At 38.2% G+C, this 27,032-nt stretch overlaps 1 protein-coding gene across 3 annotated transcripts in view; it reads left to right on the top strand.

The window, feature by feature from the left end:
- Nucleotides 1–154: 154 nt before the first annotated feature.
- The window catches only part of dock3 (dedicator of cytokinesis 3), a 73,629-nt gene continuing 46,751 nt past the window's right edge, over nt 155–27,032 (top strand). For 2 of the 3 annotated variants that reach the window (XM_077568909.1, XM_077568900.1), the window contains exons 1-6: nt 155–805; nt 11,778–11,861; nt 12,119–12,159; nt 14,807–14,862; nt 17,561–17,657; nt 24,539–24,687. In XM_077568909.1, the coding sequence (XP_077425035.1) occupies nt 769–805; nt 11,778–11,861; nt 12,119–12,159; nt 14,807–14,862; nt 17,561–17,657; nt 24,539–24,687 (464 nt within the window). In that variant the 5' untranslated portion in view covers nt 155–768. The remainder of the gene's footprint in view (nt 806–11,777; nt 11,862–12,118; nt 12,160–14,806; nt 14,863–17,560; nt 17,658–24,538; nt 24,688–27,032) is intronic. The other variant, XM_077568890.1, reaches the window with a different exon arrangement.

The raw sequence follows: 27,032 nt of genomic DNA, 5'->3' as shown, positions 1-27,032 counted from the left end.
TTGTACTGATGGCACGTTGCAATGACTCAACTGGGAGGTCCCCCCCACCTCCCTCCCATACATGAGACTGGCATATAGCACCCAAGGTGGTTAGGGGGTGGGTTGGGAGGGTGCATCGTGGCCTGCGCACACTGGCAGCAGGGAGCAAAGCGGGAGGAGAAACTGCAGAGAGAGAGAGAGAGAGAGAGAGAGAGAGAGAGCACATTCGCATCCGCTTGACACATCGGTGTTGACAAAACGTGTCACGTGACCCGCACGAAGATGGCGCATCTTACGCTACATTGCAGCCTCCTCTCAATTCCAATTGCACCACCTCGGACCTATCTACGTTGCGACCTCGACGCCAATTAAGCGTCTCATTGTCAACCCATCGCGGCTCATCTGCGGACTCTCGAAGACTTGATTTCCTTTCTTCCTAAAAAGGACACCGGATGAGAAGATTTTGAAAGGCTACCTGCGCTCGCCTCCGAAATGCGGCTGGAATAACACCTTTGTGGAGACCGCGTGCGCGTGCGCGCGCGAACGTCCACTAGCTGCTCACGGAGACTGCATCAGGCTGGAAAAAACGCACCGGGAAATAATAATCATAATTGAAGAAGAACAACTGTGATCATTGATGCTCCTTCCTCCCCCGCCACCATTACTGCGCACACCGACGACAGAATTCCAGCGGAGACATGTAGTACGATCGGCATCCCTCTCGTCCTCTTCATCTCATTTTTTCGATCATCTGCTGTCATCGACACAATGTGGCACACATAACCAAATATGTGGATCCCTACCGAAGAGGAGAAAATCGGAGTTGGTGAGTCAACTGCACCTTTTATTGTTTATTGGCGACCTTTGTTGTTGTCTGTTTGCTTTTGAATGAGGGTCGCCGATCGACACATGCCAACCAACTCCTTTTAATTCCCTCTTATCTAGCACATTATACCCAACGAAAAACAACATCCACTTCTAATGGCTGCATAGCGGGGGGTGGGTGGGGGGGTTTGAGGGTGAATGCGTGGGATGATGCAGCCTCCAGTCCGAGCCACCACCTCCGAGATGAGATCTCAGTGTGCTCAGGTGTTGATGGAATGAATCACACTTGGATTGAATCACACGCCGCTTGCTTTGCTGTAAATGCCTCCATCCATTTTGCATTTTATAGCGTTCTTTTCGCCAGCCAATTTGAAGTGTGTATGTGTGGCTTGTTCGATTGCTGCGGTAACAACCACCAGGGGGCACTGTGACCCCAACAGGTGTAAGCGAGGGTCTACCTTCTCTCTGTATGGGGGGGCTTTGACCCCAAATTACAGACACACTTTTGCGTAAAGATGGATAGATAGATATATAGATAGATAGATAGATAGATGGATAGAACCATCTGCACCTTCCCACACTTTGTTCAGGCACTACTGTAAAAAGCTGCAGTCCAAACATGAACTCATCAGATGTTGTCATCGCTCCCGACTGCATCTCATCAATTCATCAAATTCAAATCGACATCGCAATGTGGTAGAATGCAATTTTCAAGTCATGTGTATTTTATTTATTTATTCATACGCCTGCCTAGATAAGTTGAATGACTTGTAATTTACTGACGTATGCTTACGGCCCCACTTGTTAAGTCAAATTGTGTCAAGTTGTCGTAGTGAAGGCTTCAAAGACGGCAAATCAAAGTGTTTAGTAAGTTAACAACTATAATCGAAGTCGATAAACTGTCTTTCATCTTTATTTGCTTCTATTTTAGCATAAGCCCAAAAGCAAAACATTTACGTATAATTCATTTGATGTATTTTAGTGTAACACAGTTTAATGTATATCTTGTGTTTGTTAAAAAAAAGCCACAAATTAAATTGCAATCGCGATATTGATTGAGCCGTCAGCCCTAAACTAAACCCAACTATGGGGAGAGATTTGTCAAAAAATTATTCACACGGATATATTCGTAATTTTCACATATTTTGCAAATATATGTGCGATTTTCACATCAGCAGCTTATCTCTCATTGCAACCGTAATTTGTTTCCCTCCATCTTACGTTGCCTTCTTCTTCTGCTGTTAAATTTTCTTCTACACCGCTTCCAAAAAAACGTGCATTAAGTTCACTGAAGACTCAACATTCTTGACCTTGTGGCAGTTACTGAACCTCACCAGTTTCTTATGTGAATTCACCAAATGGTTCTTTATTGAAAAACAAAATATGATTGTGTTTTTTTTCCTCTGCAAATTCAGGGGTTTATTGGTGAAGAAAATGAGCCTTTTAAAAAAAAAAAAAAAAATCATATCCGGCTCTCTTCAACTTGAATTCAGAAAGAGTTGCGTTCTTGTATTCATCATCTGCATGCAGCCTAAGGAAGTGTTCCTTTAGCTTAGCTTGGTAGCTAGTTGTGCTAGAATAGAATTGCTCTGACTCCTATCACTCAACTCTATTTTCAACTTTCAAACAACCACTTTTGTTTTCTTAAGGTGCAGCAGAATGAAATGAATGAAAACAGGAGAAACCCCAGAATTGATCCCTGTGGAACACCAGATGTTCTGTTATACATGTGAATTCATATTGCACGTATTTGTCCGAACCCAGGTTATGAACCGCTGCCTTAGGTACAAATGTGAGTGAAAATACATCAAATTATGACTAGATTAAATTTTTATTTGAGTTAACTCATTCACTGCCATTGACAGCTATAGACGTCAAAAATTCATTTGAACTATTTCTATGAATTAAATTTTTTTCCCCACTTTTGTTAACAAGAGTATGAAAACCTACACATTTAGAACAGATATACAATTTGTGATTAATTGTGAGTTAGCTATTAATATAAATAAAAAAATTAAGTAAATAAAAATTTAATCGTCTGACGCCCCTAATTTTTTAATAATATTTTATTTTTTTGTTTAATTAATTAATTATTTAAACTCAAGATTAATCACAAATTTTTACATCTGTTCTATATGTAGAATACATTTTTTCCGTAGGTTTTCATACTCTTGTTAACAAAAGTGGGAAAAAAATGTGAAACTAATAGAAACAGTTCAAATGAATTTTTGACGTCTATAGCCGTCAATGGCAGTGAATGAGTTAAAAAATGTTTAGTTCAAAATCTCCGTGAAGGTGAGGTCTTTTCTTTGAATAAAATGCTCTTGAAAAGAGCCTATTTATAAGCTTGAAGAAAAGTGTTTACTGTTGTAGGGAAACTTTTTGATATCGCACCTTTCTCTGCATTCCTCGCTGGAGGCTTGTTGAGCAGTTAGGTCGGAATGTGCCTCGTTGGTCCTCAAGCAAGGTCGTTCAGTCACACGTGTTCCATTTTCACCATTTTCATGGCTACCTTCTCTCATATGAATTGTAATCCGGCAGTCCCGCATATGCGATCTCTAAAGCAAATTGTATTTGAGGAAACTCAAATGTGTTGTGAGTTCAAAATGAGCACAAAACGTGACATGAAGAGATTTCAAACTGCCGCTTATGTTGCTGTTTGCTAATGTGACGTAGTTGCACGCTTGCGACATTGAGCGGACCTTAAAACCGTGACACACCGGGTGCAATATTCGCCTCAATTACCTGCAATCAGCTCATAAAAGGCCCATTGCAACACCGGTGCAGTGTTCTCGTCACTAATGGATTTGTATACCCAAAAGCACAGCACACACACATCACTGTAATTTTATTCAGTTAAGCCTCGTTCTTACGTCCGAGCAAGGTTCAGATAAAAAATAAAAATAAAAAATCGGCCATTTTCTACAAGTTTTAACTTTTTTTTTTCTGGAGAGCTCATTATTGTTCATTCGGTAATTTTACTGATTTGACATGTCATCATCATTGCACTCTTTTGTTATTATTTATTATTATTATTTTTTTTATTATTAATATTATTTATTTTTTTTGTATGTGTGCGAGTGTGTGTGTATTCATTAGTTCACCTAAAACCTATTAAAAAAAAATCCCATACCGTTCACCTAAACCGAACACTTCCAGCCAGAGTCGTGAGGCCGTCAGGAGACCCGAGGAAGGACCAAAGAAAAGAAAGCTTTAACTTTAATGCTTGTTGCTCAACATGTGGTGGCTAAAATTGGAAAATTGCAATCTATCTTTTCTTGGTCTTTGCACTCTAATAAAAGTCAGACCTGAAACTCACCTCACTACAATATTGTATTTGTCTGAATGTTGTTTTTTTTTTTTTTTTTTTGGGGTATTTCCTGCCTGATTATGTGTCTGATGAGCTGAATGTCGCCACCTGCTGAGAAGGTTCTATTTTATTATGCACATTTTTTTTCTTGCCGCTAAAAGAGAACAAAAGCAACAGTATCGGACTTTGAACCCGTGTATCAATGCAGTGAGATCAAACGACATCTTTTCATCTGTCAGTAACGAAGACCTTCCGGCACGAAGGCCAAATTGTCAAGCCAAGTTTTATTTGTTTAGCACCAATTCACAACAGGCACTTACCACTAATGAGCAGGTCAAGAATGCTCCTCCGTTTATTTCTCTAAAAGTCTTTGTAAAGTGAAAATGATTGTCTTGTAAAGTTGGACATTTGACACACCACAAACAAGAGTCCTGCCAAATTTGAATGGTTAAAAAAAAACAAATCTGAGAGTGTATGCCTAAAACTGAACTAAAAAGTTTCATAGCCTCATGCCTATTCATCTCTGCACGTTGAACACTTTTTTTTTTCTTGAACACTCTTTTCTTTTTATCAAGTACAAAATGACCTTGTAAATATGACGTGAAATTCAAGCCTCTTGCATTTTTATTCTTCATTTTCATTCCTAAGCATAACCGTCATCTCTTTATCAGATTTATTTTATCTTATGTTATTTTCACAAGTCTTAAGCATCCTTAATCCAGCTCCAAGGCCGGCGGAATGGGCTGCCACTGATTTTTTCATTGTAATATTATATTTTTTCTTGGACATACTGAGCAACCAATGAGGCCCAACACTGGAGAACCCACGGGGTCAAATTTGGCCCCTATAAATTCTGCTCCTCAAATAACAAAGACCTTTTTTTTTCTTTACAAATTTAACTTCAAAAGTCCAGAGTGCCACTTCTGACCCCTGCATGGGGCCATCTAGTGCATGAATATTGCACTTACATGAGCCAGAGTGGTGGTGACAAGATGGCTGGCAACATGCTGTTTTGTTGAGCTGGAAATCAATCCAAACAAAACCATCTTGGGACTTACTGGGGTCACTTGGGGGGCCTTGGGGATTGTATACCATGCCGTGTCATGTGGAAATGTGTATTGGTAAGGGAAAAAAAAATCCTTTAAAAAAAAAGAAGAAGAAAATGCCTTGAATCCTTAAAAACTCAATTGATATAACTTGCTGCATGTTTTGGCCACGTAGAAGCAGTGTGGTGCCGTAAAATGCATGGAATAGCCCAGAATTGGAGTGGCATAAAAAAATTGGCCCTGGCATTTTGACTTGGGTCCGTCGGCCCGGCCCAGCCCAGCCTAGCCCGACTCTTGCCTAACAAAGTTCTACCACTGATGTTTATCTCATTCACTGCCATTGACGGCTATAGACGTCAAAAATTCATTTGAACTATTTCCATTAGTTTCACCTTTTTTTTTTTTTTAACAAGTGTATGAAAACCTAGAATATATATTTTTTATATTTAGAACAGATAGAAAATTTGTGATTAATCGTGAGTTAAACACTGAAGTCATGTGATTGATTACAATTAAAAATTTTAATCGCCTGATGCACCTAATTAAAGAAAGAAAAGATTATTTTTTATAAAAAATTAGGGGCATCAGACGATTGACATTTTTTATTCTAATTAATCGCATGACTTCAATAGTCACTCACGATTAATCACAAATATGATATCTGTTCTAAATGTACAATAACAAATTCTAGGTTTTCATACTCTTGTTAACAAAAGTGGAAACGAATCGAAATTGTTCAAATGAATTTTTGACGTCTATAGCCGTCAATGGCAGTGAATGAGTTATTGATGATGTTTCAGTTTGCTATCTATATTCGAAATCGATTAATGGACTGGTCCCTCTAAATTGTTGTCCAGTCTCTTGGGGTAAAATGTAAGAAAATAATCATTTAAAAGTACTGCATCGGCCCCAAAAGAGGCCGGGCATCTGCCCTGTATGCCAGATGGCCAGTCCTGCCTTGGAGTAGCCTATACACTCGAAGAAAGTTGCAATTGAGCTCCATTAATGTACCTCGTTCTTTGCAGATTGTGAAAAAAGTTGTGCCTGTGAAGAACGTTATCTTACCTCTGTGTATGTGTTTCCGCAGCGTTTGTTTGTGACTATTTGTTATTTGAAGGAATATCACTCTCGAAGTTGATGCTAATTTTCCGTTAGCATTTCAATGGGATATTAGATTCATTTTAACTTTAGCAGCCGGGGATGTTTTAAAAACAAAGCGCATTTTTAGTCACGGATGGAAAAAGTTAAGCCGCCGGCGGCCATCTTGCATTGCTGTTCACTAAGGCCGCCTAACTTAAATACATTGATTTCTCTATGGCGTTTTCATGTTATTTTCTACCTCTAGAGCAAATATTCCACAGTGTATGACATATAGTTGTACCAGTAAGTCTGGGAGAAACACTACATGTACATTTCATCGCTCAAGAAAAATATTTCTAATTTTCTCTTCTTTATATCCCCGGGTGCGACTCAAAGATTCGTCTGCATCATGTTGTCAGAACTATCCACAATCAAGTGAAAGTAGAGCAGGAAAAAAATGGATGCAAAATGTAAACCTAACTTCTGTGAGTCACAATTTTAAAAATAATATACTATCAAAGGTCGATGCAAAAAGTGAAGATTGCTCTTTGCAAGGCTCTCATGACTCCATATAGGGATCCTAGCTTAACCCTGGAGAACCCACGGGGTCAAATTTGGCCCCTATAAATTCTGCTACTCAAATAACAAAGACCTTTTTTTAATTTTTTTTTTTACAAATTTAATTTAAAGCATCCTTAATCCAGCTCCAAGGCCGGAGGAATGGGCTGCCACTGATTTTTTCATTGTAATATTATATTTTTTCTTGGACATACTGAACAACCAATGAGGCCCAACCCTGGAGAACCCACTGGGTCAAATTTGGCCCCTATAAATTCTGCTCCTCAAATAACAAAGACCTTTTTTTTCTTTACAAATTTAACTTCAAAAGTCCAGAGTGCCACTTCTGACCCCTGCATGGGGCCATCTAGTGGATGAATATTGCACTTACATGAGCCAGAGTGGTGGTGACAAGATGGCTGGCAACATGCTGTTTTGTTGAGCTGGAAATCAATCCAAACAAAACCATCTTCTCAGCAAACCATCAGATGGTAAAATTGTGCTTTTTTTTGTTAATCTATTTCATATCACGTTGCAGAATGCCTAGGAGTATGTTTTATATATATATTTTTGATAAATTAGCAACTCTGAGCTAGTTAAAAAAACAAGGGTTAAAATTGAAAAAACATATATTTTGGTGTTCAGTGAACTTATAGCAGTCATTTAATGTATAATTCATAATTTTCCAAAGAAGAAAAGGGTTCTTGGGTTCTCCAGGGTTAAAAATAATATACTATCAAAGGTCGATGTGAAAAGTGAAGATTGCTCTCTGCAAAGCTCTCATGACTCCATATAGGGACCCTAGCTTAAAACATGCACTGATAACGGTGTTTTCAGCAGAATAAATGAACAGAAGTTGTCAGTGAAAGTGGCAACGTAAGATGGCTTCACTCAAAATGATCTCTGATTTCACTTGACGGTGTCTTTAAGATACAATTTGATGTCGAAAAGACAGTAAGGGCCGCTAGCCCTATTACAAAAAAAGCCAGATATGCTAACTTCCTTAGCATCCACACTAAGTCATCATTGCTGCTGTGTTGTGATTGGTGAGTCTTGTTTGGACCGAGTGGTTCGTACTACAGCTTTCTTTGTTGCCACAGGCATTGAGAGATTAGAGCGGGTTAGCTAGCATTTGAACAGATGTAGTCACAATTTCTTCATAATATAGTCAACCGCCAAACTTGGAGAACAAAAGCCCCATCATGGTGTCGCTTTAGGGCTAAACAAATAAACAAAACCTATTCTTGCATTGTCTTTTTACAAATCTTTGTTTTTCACAGTCACATTATTAGATACACCCCTTTCAAAGACACAAATGCTTAGATTTGAATCAACCGTTTGTGGTGCTGTGCCGCAAAACACTGAGAGGTGTTTCTTGTGGCTACCTACAGGCAACAAACTGTACAATTTGATGTGCATAGCATATCGCTGGCGTCGGGCAGAAATCTCACAAGTCACAATTTGGTTCAAGTCGTATTTTTTCAAAAAATCTATTCTATTGGTAATTACGCATGTGTCAGTGTTTATTTTTTTTAAATTATTTTGTATTTTTTTTATATATATATATTTTTTTACAAATTATTGACCAATCTCAAGTGTAGAAAGTGTCTTACTATCGTTGAGGATGCAATGTTAATGGTTGAACAAGCATGCCATGTTTGGGGTTTCACAAGGTTTTGAATTCTGATTCAGCTCTTATATTGGAGCTCATTAGCGTCTGCTGGTAGCGTTGTGTTAATTTTGCTTTAATATCTCCATTAGATGGATTTACATGTTGCGCGTTAGCATCATAATGCAGCATTATGCTCGTGTATGCACAGGTTTGCTATTTCACAGATTTTTTTTGGTATAGTTTATAACTTTTTTTGTTCTGTCTCCCGTTTATTTTGGAGGTAATTACACTTTTGGCCACGACATGTAAACACATTAATTTGATTGGCATCAACTTTGAAAGAAGAATGTATTTCTAGTTTAGCTTGTTTTTTTGTGAAGATGATAAAATCTTTAATCCTGCTTTAGTTTTCACACCAACAGAAAGCAATATTTGTAGGTTAGTGTTATAATCAAGATCTCTAACCATATGTAACAATTGCACCACACACACGCACCTGCGCTCATTTAACCCTAATTTGGTTAAAGGGCTACAGCGACCCCTTGAGGGCGCCACTTGCTACACATAATTTTTGTTGGTCATTTAAAAAACAAAAAACAGAGGTAGCGGTGTAACAGTTTGTACAATATTTTTGTGCTATCCATTGCTCTTGCTCTCGCTCAATCAAAAATTTAAAAATGTGTTTATTATGTTAAACGTGTCTTTAAAGAGCTTTAAAATAATAATAAGTGCTGTAAATGCTATAAAAGGTAGTATTTGATGGGTATTTCACTGTGCTCTCACAATGGAGGGGAGATTTTATATATATATATTTTTTTAAATGAACATACAAATTGAATGCAGTAGAATTTTCAAAATTGAAAGAAAATATGAATGTTTTTTGAACCCAATATTTAATATTTATTTCAATGCTGCTCACATACACGTGACCAGGCAACTCAATTGATGCAGTTTTGCTATAACATCGTGCACGCCCAGCATCCTCGATTCAGCATGTTTTGCATGGGACCTTTGCTGGTTATGTTGAGAGGATATGCTAATGCGCTGCAGCTAGACACAGCGAAAGCGTGTTTGCACCGCTTCAGAGTTTTCTGAGGGAGGAATCTTAAAACAGAAAGATCTCTCATCTCTCTCCAACATGACAAGCTCATCCCCGTCGGTTTTCTTCTTCCTTTTAAATCAAACACACAAAAAAACAACAACAATTTGGCCATTTAAAAGGTGTTCTCCATTCGTCTACTTTTTAATGCACGACACGCAGCACTCGTATGTTGACTTGGGCTCAATGCTGGCGCATTTTAAAATACAGTATAGAAGCAGTTACAGTGGAAAAGCGCGCTGCAGTTTGTCGCTGGTCTGTTGCCATGGCAACCCTCGCCGAGGAACTGAGCGCTCGTTACTCTGAAACAAGCAGCAGAGCCGAGCCAGAGCCCCTCCTTATCTTCTTCCTCCCCCTCACTGGGTCCCATGGCTAGTTCATTAGCATAATGATTCACAGCGAGCGGACCTTCAAGGGCCACCCTTTGTGGGTTTTACGTCGTCAACGGAGCGCTGTCATTATTAAACAAGTTTGTCTTCACCGAAGCCTGTCGACTCGCGCTGTATTCATGTAGCGTGCTTCGTTTCGACACTTTACAGGGGCACTCGTACCCTCAAGATAAAACGTGCCCTTAATTCGGGTTTGAGTAACTTATGGGCTAAGACTGCATAATGTCGCTCATTACAATCAGGTGACACGGAAGACGTATGCAAATGCGTGCTTGCACCGTAACGAATTGACGGTAGAATTTACAGGAAATAACTGATAAAAAAAAGAAGTTGCCAGCTAATTCTTGTAAAATCTGTACTGTATTTACTGTATATAAATTACAGTTACTCACTGTTTACTTTTACAGCAATTAACTGTAATCTAGTTTACAACCCTTTCTTGTATTCTACATAATTTACAGGAGTTTAAATTATGCGATGTGAAGACGATGCAGACTAAAATATTACTCTTATCCTTGTTTTGACCCATAATGCACTTTGTTTTACCCATAATGCATTGCTGTATACAGTTAAATACTGTAAAACAGAAAAACAAGAAAATGCTGTATTTTTTTTTTTACTGTAGATTTTACAGAAATTTGTTACAGTGTACTATTATATAAATGTGCTTACCTCATTGCATGTGTGGGCCACAATCCGCAAGCTCAATTAATTAACTAAATATTGCTCATATTACAGGCTGCTTCAAAATTAATTAGTTATTAGAATTTGTGGTGTGTGTGTGGGGGGGGGGGGGGTGCCTTACTGAACTGTTAAGAGGATTTTATTTATTCAAACCCTGTAAAGTGAAATCAAAGATTTGTTTCTAAAACTGTTAAACATGTTTGAAGATAAATGCTGAAAAAGAGAAGACCTCTGTGGATATGCAAATTGGAAGGGGTTCGAGTCTTGGGTGGGGGGTATATAGTCCGTGATGTTCGAGTCTAGAGCAGTGGGTCTCAACATTTTTCAGTGACCCTGTTAGATATGTTTTTTCAGCCAGGTACCCCCTAATCAGTGAAAAAACATTTTGGATAAAAAACAAAACAACTAAAAACAGAGTGAGGTGCCATAGTCTCATATTATTCAACTTTTCAACATCCTAAAATAGTTCTCAAATGTGTAAAAGATATGCTTCAATATTTTGGAACACTTTCACTTAGTATGATGGATTGGGACGTCTTTGGGGTGGTTGTTTCCCAAAAGTCATGGCATTGCATTTTTGAGTTTTGTTGGAATTAAATTGATAAAAAACTAAAACTAAAATGATGGTATGATTGAATGATTGGTTGAACCTCAATAAAAATTGTAAAATGGCGGTGTTATGATGCATTCGAGGTGGGTTTGAAGTCGGATTTACCCCACTCGGAGTTTCCCAGTTTGTGCGTTTGTGGCAAATGTAAACAACAAAAATGGCTGATTCCGATGAATTGTTTGTTGTTCTGGTTAACGCAGTCATTCCAAATCACGTTGAGTCACGTGAACATACAGTATGTCTACATTTACTTCAAACGCTTTGAGGTAGGATAAATCCGATTTCCCACTTTCCCCCGAATGCGGCATTTATCCTCGGTGGAACGTCGCTTTCTGCTCTTTGTCATTTGATTTGTGAGGATTATTTTGATATGAAAATGTGGTATAATTCTGTTTGCCTGATTTGTATGTTAGTCACCGACAAAAGCAACGTCGTGGAAATGAAGCGTTGGGTTGCGGAAATATCAGAAACGCCCCGGATGTTCGGAATTGACAATTCTCTGTGGAGAACTCTTGTCACCTGACCTGAAGGTCGCGTCGTGGGCTCATAATCACTTATGTCTCATCTGTTTTGTTTTTCGTACAGTTATCTGCAACTTCCGATCACCAATATGCCAGGCCCTGGTCCTGGAGATCGGGGAGACGGTCCAGATTCTGGAGAAGAGCGAAGGTAAAGTGTTTTTGTTTCACGTCGTGATTATCAACATTAATGTTTGAAATTTTATTTCGGAATATTTTTTTCTTACCATCTGAATAAGCTGGCATTTTAAAACCGCGTGCCTTCATGTTATTATGGAAAGAGAGACAGAATGCAGCCATGCGAAATTCAATCATATTTAGTTCATTTCTAGATGTTGTTTGTACAAGAGATATAATGTATATTTTTTAAATAGGTTTCACAGTTTTGATTTAGTTTTTGTCTTTTAGGTTGGTACCGAGGCTTTTCAACCAAGAAGCCTTCAATCAAGGTAACTTTGAGCCATTTTGTAGCCATTTTAACCTAAACTATGAAGCTCAAAAGTTTACTTCATCGTTTTTTTTTTTTTGCAGTAAGTTTTATGCTGTGTCCTAACATGAATCAAAAACCAAATCCAAGAGACGTTGCTTTCATACAGGGAACTCAATTCCGACACCATATTTCCCTAAAGGAGCATCTTTTTCTGGAACGTCTTTATTAAAGCCGAGAAGTAAGCAAATCGACAAAAAGAAGAGCATCACTAAAATCAATAAACTGCACTGCAGAAAACGTCCGACACATATGACGGAGCGTTTTCTAATACATGTAAAATCCCACCATTAGGAATAGCACGCGGCAGAGTAAACCAAGTTGAATCCTGTCAAAGAGAGACGGGTGCTTTTCAGAAACACGGGTCTGAAGTATTATGGGATGCAAGTGGGCTTGTTTGAATGCAAGCGCAAGAGCCCGTCCATTCCCTGCGAACGTTCCGTAGGTGTTGGTGACTGCACGCTGTCCTTGTCCGTTCCCGTCAGCTATTTACAGTTCTTACTAACAACCCTCCATTTTGTTGTGCGCTCTGCCGCCCACACCGGATCGCCCCCGTACTCTCCGAGCGCTCACAGACTTCCAATTCACTGGCGGTGGCTAATTGTTCACATCTGGCAGATTGGAAAGACAAGCCGCACTTGTGACATTTGGCGCCGTCTTTTAGCAATATTCTTCTGCATGTTCATCTTCCGATTTGTCGCCACTCGAAAACGACTGCGGCCTTATGAAGGGCTTCTGAATGCTTTAGCAACTGGTTGTTATGGACTGTAGATTAAGTTACAATTTGTTCTGACGTATTAAGCTGCATGAAATAAGAGCGAGAGGGATTTTCTGCTTGTCATTTAGCTCTGTAATTCAAAACGATCGAAGGGTCTGAGATTGAACAGAAACACCGCACTTATTATTGAAAACTGTTGTGTAATTTAGGAGCGTCCAGTTTCTTCTGTGAAACATATCACATTTATTTCAACATTGTTTAAATACCGTAATTTTAATGTGATTACAAGGTATGTCGTTTGCTATTAGTTATAATTAGGGCCTGACTGATTAATCGGCCAACTGATTTATTAGGCTGATATAATTTAAGCTCTTTTAACATCAGCAAAAAAATAAATAAAAAATCTTAACACATTGCAAAATAAAACAAATTAATTAAATTAATTTTAATTAATTAATTAGTTTATGACATTTAAACCTTCTCTCCCCCAAATTCGGCACAAAAAAAAGGCCGATATTTTTCTCAGTTGTAAAAATAAAGAAATAGCAAAGGACAAAACATTGCAAAGCAGCCAAATCGTCTCACTGTAATTATTGTTGTTTCGATACCGATACTGGTATCTGGAGAAGCCCCGATACTGCATAAAAACAGTGGAATCGGCAAGTACAAACATGTAACATGCCGATACCATTATTTCCGTTGCTAATATAGGACTTGCAGCGTGCAGCATCTTGTGTCTTGCTTCTGCACGACATTCACTGATTTGTGACGTGTTCACTGCTTGCCAAGATATCCTTTTGGCTCTTGAATGCTCTAAACCAATGGCTGGCCAGCTTTTTTTATGTTGAAAAAAACCCCCACCCAACAACCTAGGTATTGCGATGCTAATACCACAAAACTGGGTATCGTAATCGTAATGGGACCAAAAAACAGTATTGGAACAACACTACTATGTAATTCTTATCTTTATTGTTAGGGATCAAAAATAAGTCATTTTTATTCATAATATGTTTTTCATTGATTATTTATTTCATGCTGATTGATTATTTATCAATATTTTACTCTGCCAAATATCAAAATTGGCATTATCCTAAAAAAATCATTTGTAATTGTAATTTCTGATATATTTTATGTTTGCAATATTTCTGTGTTCAAATACATTTGGGATGTTTTTCAAAAAAGTAACTTTTAATGTGTTTAAAGCATGCGGGAGGTAGTTTGAGGCTTAAAATATTAAATATATATATTTTTAATTCTTTATTATAATTAGGCATTATTATTATTTTATGTGTGCCATTTTTTTGTTAAATGTTAGAGCTGTCAAACGATTATTTAAAAAAAAAAATCAAATTAATCACATCTTAGAATTTTGATTAATCACTTAATTAAAGCTTTTTATCAAAACATTTTTGCCCGCCAAATTTGAAGAGCATCTGTTAAGTGTTAATTATTTCTACATTTAATGTTATGAGGACGTCAACATTTTTTGATCCACTGCACACGCTCATCCTCGTCTTTCTCAGACCAGTTAATTACTTGTATAATTTAAAATGAATAAAAATGCCAATATTTTTACATGAACAAATATTCTGAGTGTCATAGCAAACATTTATTAAAACACTTTATTTTAATGCATGTTTATTGCTCAAACACAGCTTGTGCTACCCTTAGCGGAACCATCCACCGTCAAGCTAAAGGATCATCTGCGGTCATAATTAATAATGTGATGAATACATTTTTGTGATGACTCAACGAGTTAACGCTTTAACTTTGACAGCACTAGTTTGAAGCATGATGAACGGGCAATAATGGTTTCCACTCTGATCGATCAACGACCTCATCCTGCCTGTCACATCGTATGTAACGTGATCGTACCTGTGTCTGTCCGCAGGGTATTTTCCCAGTCAGCTACATTCACTTGAAGAAATCCACAGTGACCAACAGAGGGTAAGCTGGATGACTGCAACATTTATTTGAACATGAGCGGCAAGATTGGACCCGCGCTGCTCGTGGTTGCGAACAAATTGGGGTTTTGTTCAGGTTCGCCAACTCGGACCTGACCTGTGCTGTGCTTGCATTCGTTAATAGTGGAATCTGCCCCAAAAGAGGTTAGAGCAACAACAATAGGGCAGGAATTCTACACTGCAAAACAAGAAGGATAAAGCTGCCGGTACACAAGTTCTGATCAGTTAGCCCGACCCAATGTGGTCACAGGCGAAAATGACTGGTGAGCTGTTTTAGAACAGGGCCGTGGGCTACTCATGTGGCCCTTGGGGGCTACCTGGTGCCGGCGGGTACTACGTTGGTGGCCCCTTTTCTAAAGTAACACCTGCTCGGACCCTTTGGTGACCAATCACGGCTCACCCGTTTTCTGGGTTTGTTCACCAAACTGAGCCATGATTGGTCATTACCTTTTTCCTCACAACAGGTGATGTCATCTTCAGTTGACACCAAGTGGCAAAATACATTTTCAAAAGGTATTAATTCTACATTAAAAATAATAAAGCTATCACATTAATGATAACCAAAATATGATCTTCTTACTGTTGGATAGAGGTGGCAAATCTAGGTCCAGAAAGTAAAAACCCTGCCACAGTTTGGCTTTAGCCCCTGGTGCTAGCTAGCTCGCATTGTGCTCGTTTACCTGCTAAGGAGCTAGCTAGCTAGCGCCTGAGGCTAAAGCCAAACTGTGGCAAGGTTTTCACTTCCTGGACCTGGATTTGCCATCTCTGATGTTGAAAATGGCTCAATGAGTCAAGTATTCCTTTAAATAGGATATTTCTGTCGAAGATTTCCCTTATTTACGGGGTGCTCTAAAATGTAACCTTTATAATGGAGAGGGTATTACTGTACAAATTCTTTTGCGTACCCCAAATTTAGAATGACTGCACATTGGAAGTCTTTGTGCTGCCTGAACTTTTGGAACTTACCAGGACTTCACCCTCCAGCTGAGTTTTACATTTTTAAAGGTATTAATTCTACATTAAAAATAATAAAGCTATCACATTAATGATAACCAAAATATGATCTTCTTACTGTTGGATAGAGGTGGCAAATCCAGGTCCAGAAAGTAAAAACCCTGCCACAGTTTGGCTTTAGCCCCTGGTGCTAGCTAGCTCGCATTGTGCTCGTTTACCTGCTAAGGAGCTAGCTAGCTAGCTAGCGCCTGAGGCTAAAGCCAAACTGTGGCAAGGTTTTCACTTCCTGGACCTGGATTTGCCATCTCTGACGTTGAAAATGGCTCAATGAGTCAAGTATTCCTTTAAATAGGATATTTCTGTCGAAGATTTCCCTTATTTACGGGGTGCTCTAAAATGTAACCTTTATAATGGAGAGGGTATTACTGTACAAATTATTTTGCGTACCCCAAATTTAGAATGACTGCACATTGGAAGTCTTTGTGCTGCCTGAACTTTTGGAACTTACCAGGACTTCACCCTCCAGCTGAGTTTCCTCATGTTTGCACTCAAACAATTAAAAAGTAGCAACTTTGAAATCAACACGGATTGTACTTTCTCGCTCCAGGAGCCGCAATTTGGGAACTCTGTTTTGCTTTCTTGTGGCGTTAATGATGTGACGCCGTACGTCTATTGCATTTTCCCAAAGTGTTCCCCCGCGCTGACGATCACTTAGATTCATGGAGCGAGTGGCTTCCCCTTTGTCATGACAACATTTGACACACTGGCAAGGTTTTGGTTTTGGTGCCGTGAGAGTGGAGCACAGCGGTTGGAGTTTCTTTGAAAGTCATTCCTGTTATTTATGGTGAACGAAAACAGTTATATTTCAGCCTTGTTTTGTTATTTGTTTTTGACACATTTGTGACATTATGCTTTTTTGTTTTATTGTCAATTTAAATGTTGGAAATAAAGTTGAGATAAAGATGTAGATATGATTTTGAATAGACATGAATTTCCGCATCCATCTGTAAATCTTGACAACCTCAACTGACTCATCACACCATACGAGCTCAAGTGGGATCTATTCAGAAAGAGCGTGCAATTATCAGTCTACCTTGTAAATGTATTCATCCAAATATGTACAATTTGTGGCAGTGCATTAAAAAAATAAAATAATTTTTTTTTTCCACCAAACTAACCTCTTTTCATCCAACTGTTATCTTGCAATATTCAGTGTCCTGATTTTTTCTGCAGTAGGTTCTCAGTTGAACAGAAATATATTCTTCTTCATGCAAATGTGGCACAGCACTTAATTTGAAGTCAATTGACTTAAGCGCTCACTAATTGCATCAATGTCAAGTGTCCAATCCCGAGTAACAATTTCACAACGTCATTTGAAAACAGTTTTATTGAAAACAGCAGTGACCGTAACGTCTACTTGACGGGTGAACCCTGACCTGCGAACTGAATGTTTGACACCCGCGCTCTTCATTGTTTGCATTAGTCGCTTGATTGACAGGGAACCAATCAGGCCTAAAGATCCGCCGGCTCTCGTAAAAACAACCGGAATTGCCACCACGACAACTCCTGACCTCAAGCGGCACGAGTGAAATAGAAAACGGATGGAAGGATTTTGTGAGAATTGGATGACTTTTGTGTTGAAGCTGAAGTTACGCACACTCATTCATAAAATGTGTTTTTCTGGTCATAAATGTTTTGTGTGGTGTAATGCAAAATGTTTGTTTCAGGCTGTGTGAGACGGTGGTGCCGCTCGAGGATCCCATCATCACCGAGACCACCTCCACGCTGCAGGAGTGGGGCGTCTTGTGGAAGCAACTCTATGTGGTGAGTAGCTCTTTATTTGAGTACACGTTATCGCAAAGAGGGCGAGAATCCCTTTATGCCCCTCCCCCAAAAAGGTCTTCAAAGGACTCATGTCCAGAATGTAAAGCGTGGTGGCACTTTGGAGTGGAAAACCTCTCTCGGGAAAAAAATCTGTATTGGTTGGTGACAAATAGTAAGCTAAATTGATGTTTGCTAGCGTTTCACATTTGCTTTTGTAAGGCGGGGGGGGGGGGGGGGGAGTCGCAGGAAGTTGCAGGTGGGTCATCGTTTTATGGTCACCTGAAGCCAAGACAAGGAGGGTTGATGTTTACTATGTAACCGGTTCGGTCATTGTTTTCCAAAGTAAAAACAGATGTTTGCAAATGTTTTATTTTGATTAAACACAGAAGATAATCAATCTTCTTTCATGAATGACTACAGAAATCAGTGAACAGTTACTGTTCATATGCTGAAATCAGAGGATTTGGACAATTTTGAATAAATGAATGGTCCAAACAATTACTCGATTATTAAAATGGCTGTTGATTAACCCTGGAGAACCCACGGGGTCAAATCTGGCCCCTCAAATAACAAAGACCTTTTTTTGTTTTTTTTACAAATTTAACTTCAAAAGTCCAGAGTGCCACTTCTGACCCCTGCATGGGGCCATCTAGTGGATGAATATTGCACTTACATGAGCCAGAGTGGTGGTGACAAGATGGCTAAAATGCAACAAATAAAACAAAACAATTCTATTGTTCAATGTAGCTGTGTATTTGATTGATTATTTTCTTAAATTCTAAATAGTTTACTGACAGTTTTTGTTATTCAGATTTTTCGAAATGATACCCCTAAATCCCAAAGGGTCAAATTTCGCACTAATCCTAAATTAGGGAATACATTGAAAAAAACATTGAAAAAACATATATTTTGGTGTTCAGTGAACTTATAGCAGTCATTTAATGTATAATTCATAATTTTCCAAAGAAGAAAAGGGTTCTTGGGTTCTCCAGGGTTAATTTGATAATTGATTTCCGGCACTTGTCGATAAATAATAATAATAAATAATAAATAATTTTGACAGCTCTACATCAGCGTATATCCCGGATTGTGTTTGTTCTTCTTCATGTTTGTGAGATCACGTGCTGCCACGCTAGAACGCTGGCACCAAGAACTCGTTTTGAGGTCGTGGGTGGAAAACGATCAATTTGTGTGATCCACTGAGATAATCGGACTACACGAGCAAAACTGTTAAATGCCTAATTTGTGATTTCATGTGTGTGGTCTGTCACAGATTTAAAGATCTTTTAATATCTGGTAAATCCTTACGTATGTAGCAGGCCTTAGCAATAATCGCCAGAGCGGCTCTAACATTGGTGAGCTTTTCTGACGTGATTTGGAAGCAAAACAGCTTTGGTTGTTTCATTTGCATCCTCCAGAGGGGTTTAACAGAAGAGGCTTTTCCAACACGCTTTTCCCCACGCAGCCAATTCAACACATATTAGCCGGACGCCTGTACAAGCGATATAGCCTGGAAGTACAGCACACCTCGTCGAGATCAGTCATGACTGTTGCCCTACTTTTTCTTACACTATCTATGTGGGACCAGGAATGAGTGCTGGACACAGATAATGGCCCACAGACCTGTCAGCCCCGATTTCATGCTCTGTCATTCAGACCTTGATTGATTTTGGCCTGCTTCACTTACTTCCTGTATCATCTTCATTTGCTCGGCAAAAGTGATTACTGGAAACCTAAAGCATCCTTAATCCAGCTCCAGGGCCGGCGGAATGGGCTGCCTCTGATTTTTACTCAGTTTGACATACTGAGCAACCAATGAGGCCCAACCCTGGAAAACCCATGGGGTCAAATTTGGCCCCTATAAATTGTGCTACTCAAATAACAAATACCTTTTTTTTTTTTAAACAAATTTAACTTCAAAAGTCCAGAGTGCCACTTCTGACCCCTGCATGGGGCCATCTAGTGGATGAATATTGCACTTACATGAGCCAGAGTGGTGGTGACAAGATGGCTGGCAACATGCTGTTTTGTTGAGCTGGAAATCAATCCAAACAAAACCACCTTCTCAGCAAACCATCAGATGGTAAAATTGTGTTTTTTTTGTTAATCTATTTCATATCATGTTGCAGAATGCCTAGGAGTATGTTTTATATATATATTTTGATAAATTAGCAACTCTGAGCTAGTTAAAAAAAAAGGGTTAAAATTGAAAAAACATTTATTTTGGTGTTCAGTGAATTTATAGCAGTCATTTAATGTATAATTCATAATTTTCCAAAGAAGAAAAGGGTTCTTGGGTTCTCCAGGGTTAAGGCACCACAGCAGTGACGTAACTTCCTCTGATGCTGGCCTAATGTGAAGCGTGGATTTAACGGCGCTTGTTTGGGCGCTCGCCCCCGGTGCGACACAGGCCAATGCTGCCACACTTGACGAGGAGATCATAATAGGATGTAACACAAACCGTGCAACTTGAGAGACTTTATCTCATTGTTGCCAGTTTGAATTCGCTACATTAGCTTCAGCAATGGGCTAAAGATAACTTTGGAGGATGTACATAATTAGCCCTGCAGAAAAGATGCCTGAAAAGGCTCATCAACCCCAAACGAAATCTTCGGTCCTGAGCAGTTGTGGGGGAACAAGGCAGTGTTTATCCTGGAAACATTTACAGGGCCGGGTCCTTCATTAAGCCTGTTTGGGTGGTGGCCCGATGACCTTGCCAGAACCGGCACTTGCTGGACCTTTACATTCATCATCCAATACAATAAATTGCAAATGCATTATTTTATATTTTCATTCATTATATTATAGTATTTAGGTTAGGGATGTTTGATACCACTTTTTTTCAGATCAATGGCAGTACAAGTACTCAACTTTTGAGTACCTTGAGTTACCGATACAGAGTAACAATACCACTAGTACTTTTGATACATAACATTTCTTAACATAAACAACGTTAAACGAGAAAACGTTCTCGTTTGAACTAGATAGTTGCTCACGAGGATGAGAAAGTTTCTAATTAATAAGAGAAAGTTTCTCATTAGGATGAGAACATTTGTCGTTAGGATGAGAACGTTTCTCATTAAGAGTAAGTTTCTCATTAGGATGAGAAAGTTTCTCATTAAGATGAGAACATTTCTCGTTAGGATGATAAAGTTTCTCATTAAGATGGATTTCTCGTTAAGAGAAAGTTTCTCAATAGGATGAGAAAATTTCTCGTTAGGAAGAAAAAGTTTCTCATTAATAAGAGAAAGTGTCTAGTTAGGATGAGAACATTTCTCATTAGCATGAGACGGTTTCTCATTAAGATGGGTTTCTCATTAAGATGAGAAAGTTTCTCGTTAAGAGAAAGTTTCTCATTAATAAGAGAAAGTTTCTCATTAGGATGAGAACATTTCTTGTTAGGATGAGAACGTTTCTCATTAAGATGGGTTTCTCATTAAGAGAAAGTTTCTCATTAGGATGAGAACATTTCTCATTAGGATGATAAAGTTTCTCATTAAGATAGTTTCTCGTTAAGAGAAAGTTTCTCAAGAGAAAGTTCCTCAATAGGATGAGAAAATTTCTCTTTAGAAAGACAAAGTTTCTCATTAATAAGAGAAAGTGTCTTGTTAGGATGAGAACATTTCTCATTAGCATGAGACGGTTTCTCATTAAGATGGGTTTCTCATTAGGATGAGAAAGTTTCTCATTAGGATGAGAAAGTTTCTCATTAGGATGAGAAAGTTTCTCGTTAAGAGAAAGTTTCTCATTAATTAGAGAAAGTTTCTCATTAGGATGAGAACATTTCTCGTTAGGATGATAAAGTTTCTCATTAAGATGGATTTCTCGTTAAGAGAAAGTTTCTCAATAGGATGAGAAAATTTCTCGTTAGGAAGACAAAGTTTCTCATTAATAAGAGAAAGTGTCTTGTTAGGATGAGAACATTTCTCATTAGCATGAGACGGTTTCTCATTAAGATGGGTTTCTCATTAGGATGAGAAAGTTTCTCGTTAAGAGAAAGTTTCTCATTAATAAGAGAAAGTTTCTCATTATGATGAGAACATTTCTTGTTAGGATGAGAACGTTTCTCATTAAGATGAGTTTCTCGTTAAGAGAAAGTTTCTCAAGAGAAAGTTTCTCAATAGGATGAGAAAATTTCTCTTTAGAAAGACAAAGTTTCTCATTAATAAGAGAAAGTGTCTTGTTAGGATGAGAACATTTTTCATTAGCATGAGACGGTTTCTCATTAAGATGGGTTTCTCATCCTAATGAGAAAGTTTCTCGTTAAGAGAAAGTTTCTCATTAGGATGAGAAAGTTTCTCGTTAAGAGAAAGTTTCTCATTAATAAGAGAAAGTTTCTCATTAGGATGAGACAATTTCTTGTTAGGATGAGAACGTTTCTCATTAAGATGGGTTTCTCGTTAAGAGAACGTTTCTCATTAGGATGAGAACATTTCTCGTTAGGATGATAAAGTTTCTCATTAAGATGGATTTCTCGTTAGGATGATAAAGTTTCTCATTAAGATGGATTTCTCGTTAAGAGAAAGTTTCTCATTAATAAGAGAAAGTTTCTCATTAGGATGAGAACATTTCTCGTTAGGATGATAAAGTTTCTCATTAAGATAGTTTCTCGTTAAGAGAAAGTTTCTCAAGAGAAAGTTTCTCAATAGGATGAGAAAATTTCTCGTTAGGAAGACAAAGTTTCTAATTAATAAGAGAAAGTGTCTTGTTAGGATGAGAACATTTCTCATTAGCATGAGACGGTTTCTCATTAAGATGACAATGTTTCTCGTTTTGATCTTATGAGAAACAAATTTTGCCTCTTTCCCCCCTCACGTGTCACTTAAGGGCGTTTTAAAAAGGTTTTTTTTTGCACTATAAAATGGAACTGAAAATTTAACATTGATATTTTCTGGGTTTTATATCTTGTTGAAGTCATTCCTTCTGGATGGATTTAAGGTCAATGATGATAACATTTTGAATATTAAATATTAAAAAAGCAATAACGTGTTAATTTCATCGTATTCATTTATGAAATGTGTACTGGCCGTCTTGGGTCACGTAGCGTCGACCCCCACAGGGTTATTGTGACTCTACTTCATCTTTGCATTTGTGTAAACAAACCAAAATAGTACCGCGGCTGTATCGTATCATTAGGGACCGCATGTATTTTTTTGTGCTGTCCTCGGTTTGCAAGAAATTGCCACCAAGAGGTCAATGCAGGAGAGAAATATTTGTGTTTGAAACCTCTGGGCTGGAATCTCAGCGGGAACACACGGCAAGGCGTGTTAATGTGGCGCCTTTCTACCTTCGGGGTTCTCGAAACACGTTTTCTTCACACGATGATGATGAGTTATATTGCAATGTAAAGGGGAGTAATCGGATTATTCACAGATTAATGACGGGGATTCAATATCCTCCCTTTGACATGAGAGTTTACGAGGTATCGAAGAAGATATTGTGAAAATGCTCAGTGCTTCCCCTATAGACCACGTAGGAGGGAAACTCTACATGCCTGCCAAATTATTTAGATTTCTTGCAGTTGCAATTATGCATTAGGGGCAAGTAGAACAGTGATTCACCAGATGCAGCAGATGGTTCTGGAGTAAAAAAAGCACATTACTTTTTTTTTCTTCTTGTACTGTATTTAGTTTTTATTATACAGAGTATAAACAATGCTATTAGTTATTATTTTTGCTCTTTTTAAGTTAGTCATGATGTTTTTTTTGTGGTAGCGGTTTTAGCAAATTTGTTGCTATGCACTGTTGTGTCTCACACGTGAGGTTTGATTCTGAATCAATAAAGCAGTCCAAGGCCTGCTCATGAAGATGAGAGATTTTGTTTATTTTTTTTTCTCAGTTGGTAACCTACTGTAGGACATGATTCCCCAAATGTTTTTTTCTTCCGCAACCGGGGCCTTACGCAATGTGCAGGGAAATATGAACAGTTCGAAATAGCAGTTATTGTTAGTTAGGGGTGTTAGAAAAAATCGATTTGGCAATATATCGCGATATTACAGCTCGCAATTCTCGAATTTATTCGATATGCGGCCGAATCGATTATTAAACATCAATTTTTTAAGGGAATATTCAACAAAACGTCTTACTTAGGGTTAGGATTCACACATTAAGAATGGAAGAATGTTATATTAATAGAACATTAGGCCTTAATATTTGATTTCAGTGCTGTTCAAACATGAAACAGACTGCAACCTGAATTTTCAGATAAATAATACATTTTCGTACAAATCTTACAGTGTGCATGTACAAGTTTACTGATAAGTATTTTCTAAATTTGAGTAAAAATAAAAAATCGCAATAACCAATTTATAGATTCGCATCGGGATTAATTGGTATCGAATCGAATCGTGACCTATGAATCGTGATACGAATCGAATCGCCAGGTACGAGGCAATTCACACCCCTATTGTTAGTACTTAACAATTCCGGCTTTTGCTAGAAAGCGGGGGAAAAAAAGTTGGATTTGACTGGCATTCTGAATGCAATGACATCCCCGTTGTCTTAGTTGTTTATTTTTACTTCCCCTTTTGAAAAGATAAAAACAATTGAGGTGTACAAGCTATAGGCCACATTAATGGTGGGAAAATGTTGGAAATGATTTCTTGTGGTCTCATTTGTTACTTCACAAATACCTGGCATTTGAACAGGGGTGTGTAGACTTTTCATATCCACTGTATACTGTAAGTGATACAATACTGCAAGACCAGTGGGCACGCCAATGCTACCAAACATTTTTGCACCCTCACGGAAGATTCCAGATGTCCGACTTGACTCGAACTGATGACGCAATAGCGGCACTCAATCGATATTCATAGGCAACGTGTCAAAGTTTCCCGTAACGTGTCCTACTGCTTACCGAGGCTTTTTTGGCTGATTTGGCAGAAACATAAGGTGGATCTGTTCCATAAGCTGCGTCATGTGATGAACGAGCTCATCGACTTGCGCCGGCAGCTCATCCAGGGTCACCTCGCTCAGGACCAGACCCGGGACATCAAGCGCCACATCACCGTACGCCTTGACTGGGGCAATGAGTGAGTTTCCCTTTTACTCTCTGCATCATAAACATAAACTTAGAGAGACAAAAAAAAAACTTATGGTGGCAGACTGACAGTAGGGTTGGCCAATTAATCCAAATTTAATTGTGATTTTGATTTCTCACAATCATAAAAAAAACGTATTCGAAGAAAAACTATTCATTGCTTGCAGTAATTAGTTTACTGTAAAACGAAACACACATTTTATATTTAATTACAAAATGTACTACATTCCTTCATTTTAGATGCATTGCCATTTTTTAAAATTGATTTATTGCTATTGTTGTGATGTACAGGGAGGTGCAAAAGTAGATATATAGTTATTAAAAAAAAAAAGACAAAACGTACAATACTTTTTGTGTATCATACAGAAGAAATCGAAAAAAAAAAACGGAAAAATATTATTATTTTTTTGGTTACTATTTTATTCTCAGGTTGTTCTTTCAAATTATCTTCATAATAATAATAAATCACGGTTATTATTTTGTTCCACAATCGCTCAGGCCTTAACTGATGGTTTGTTGGCGTGTACATCATTATGTAAGGGCAAGGCAACTTGATTTCTTGAGCACATTTCATACGCAAGGTAACGCAATGTTCTTTACACACCGCATCTAAAAGCATTTACAAAACAGTCCCGCCATTTACAGAGCAAAGAGAACAAATGTATAGAGCGTATGCCCACAACATTTCAATGCTTTTATGAACAAAAGATTTAAAGACTTTCTGAAATTACTAAAAATATAAACTAGAGCTGCCAAACGATGACATTTTTTAATCCGATGAATCACCTCTTAAAATTTTGATTCATTACGATGAATTAAAATGGCTTTTTTTTAATCAACATTTTTTGCCCGCCAAATTTAAAGAGCACCTGTTATTTGTGATTTTTTTTTTTTTCAACATTTAAAGTTATGAGGACGTCTTCAACATTTTTGGATCCAATGCACACGCTCATTCTCCTCTTTTTCTAATCCGTTAATTACTTGCATCATTTAAAACGGGGAACAAATTGAAACCAATATTCCGAATGTCATACGCAAACATTTATTAAATGCTTGACTTTAATGCATGTCGTTATGTTTATTGCTCAAACACAACCTTTGCTAAAGGATCATCTGCGGTCAAAATTAAGAGTGTGATTAATCTGAGTTAATACATGATTAATGCGATCATTTTTTTTTTGTGATTAATTAATTCAATAACGCTTTAACTTTGATAGCACTACTCTAAACATATAATGATTTTTTAAAAATGCTTACAAAACCTTCATCAAAAGTGGGCAGTATTTTATTTTGAAATGGCTTGGTCAGAACCAACAAAAAAAACCAAAACGGGTCACAATACCGCCGAGGGGTTAATTGAGGCTGACAACTGCTAAATGCTGCTTCACCATGTTTGCTTTGAACTCCAGGCTCCACTAATGGATCCAAGTCTGCCCACCTCAGATATTCAATTTACAATTTCCTTAATGTATTCATGCAGAAATTTCAAATCTATTCTCCAGCTGTGTGCTTCACTGGTAACATTTTATGGTTATTAGATTAGACAACCCACAAATATGAACAAGTAGCGATTGTATACATTCTTAATGAGTTTATTATTGTAATTATATTCTTCATCTTCAAACCGACTAAGGAAGTTACAATCACATTCTGTGATGAAGCATTAGTCATCGTACAGTTGGACTGATTTGGCATTTTCCCGACTGTCCAAACACGTTTTCTTAAGTTGTGTTTGTAGATGAGTGCGTGTCAAGCGCGTTCAAGTCAGCGCGCGTCTCCCTGGAGGAACTGCAAGGCCATATTCTCTCTGCTGCCACTTCTCAAATCAAACTGAGCGCTGACAAACATCCATAACCCACATCAAGACAAGGGACTTGCTTCTTGATAGAGGGGGGGGGGCGGAGCTTGATTCGGCGACGCCGGCATTCCGATTTGCCACGTCTTAAAATAGGGACGCTTTGAACTTCATCTCGCATTTGGAAATGCTGTAATAAAAAGGAAGCTAACTGCGATTGTTGAGGTCAGTGCACTGCAGGCCACATTTAGCACCAGAACTGGCGTGATCTCATTTCATGGTCAACATATCACAGCTGTTCTTCGAAGCTGTACATTATGTCCAAGAAAACGAGGTTGTGGCGCAGGCCTGACTGGAGTTTACTTAAAGGGAAAGTCAACACCAATTTTGTGGTTGACAATCATATGCAACTCAACTGGTCTAAATATGATATTTTGGTCAATAGTGGGTTAGTGGAATATGAATATTCACTGCCATAAATTCAGAAAAAAAAAGATTATTAAAAAATTAGGGGCAAGAGGCGATTCAATTTTTTTATTGTA

The sequence above is a fragment of the Vanacampus margaritifer genome, chromosome 1, assembly GCF_051991255.1.
Source record: "Vanacampus margaritifer isolate UIUO_Vmar chromosome 1, RoL_Vmar_1.0, whole genome shotgun sequence".
NCBI lineage: Eukaryota > Metazoa > Chordata > Actinopteri > Syngnathiformes > Syngnathidae > Vanacampus > Vanacampus margaritifer.
Note: the sequence above shows the minus strand (reverse complement) of the source record. Positions and strands in the feature narration are given on the sequence as shown.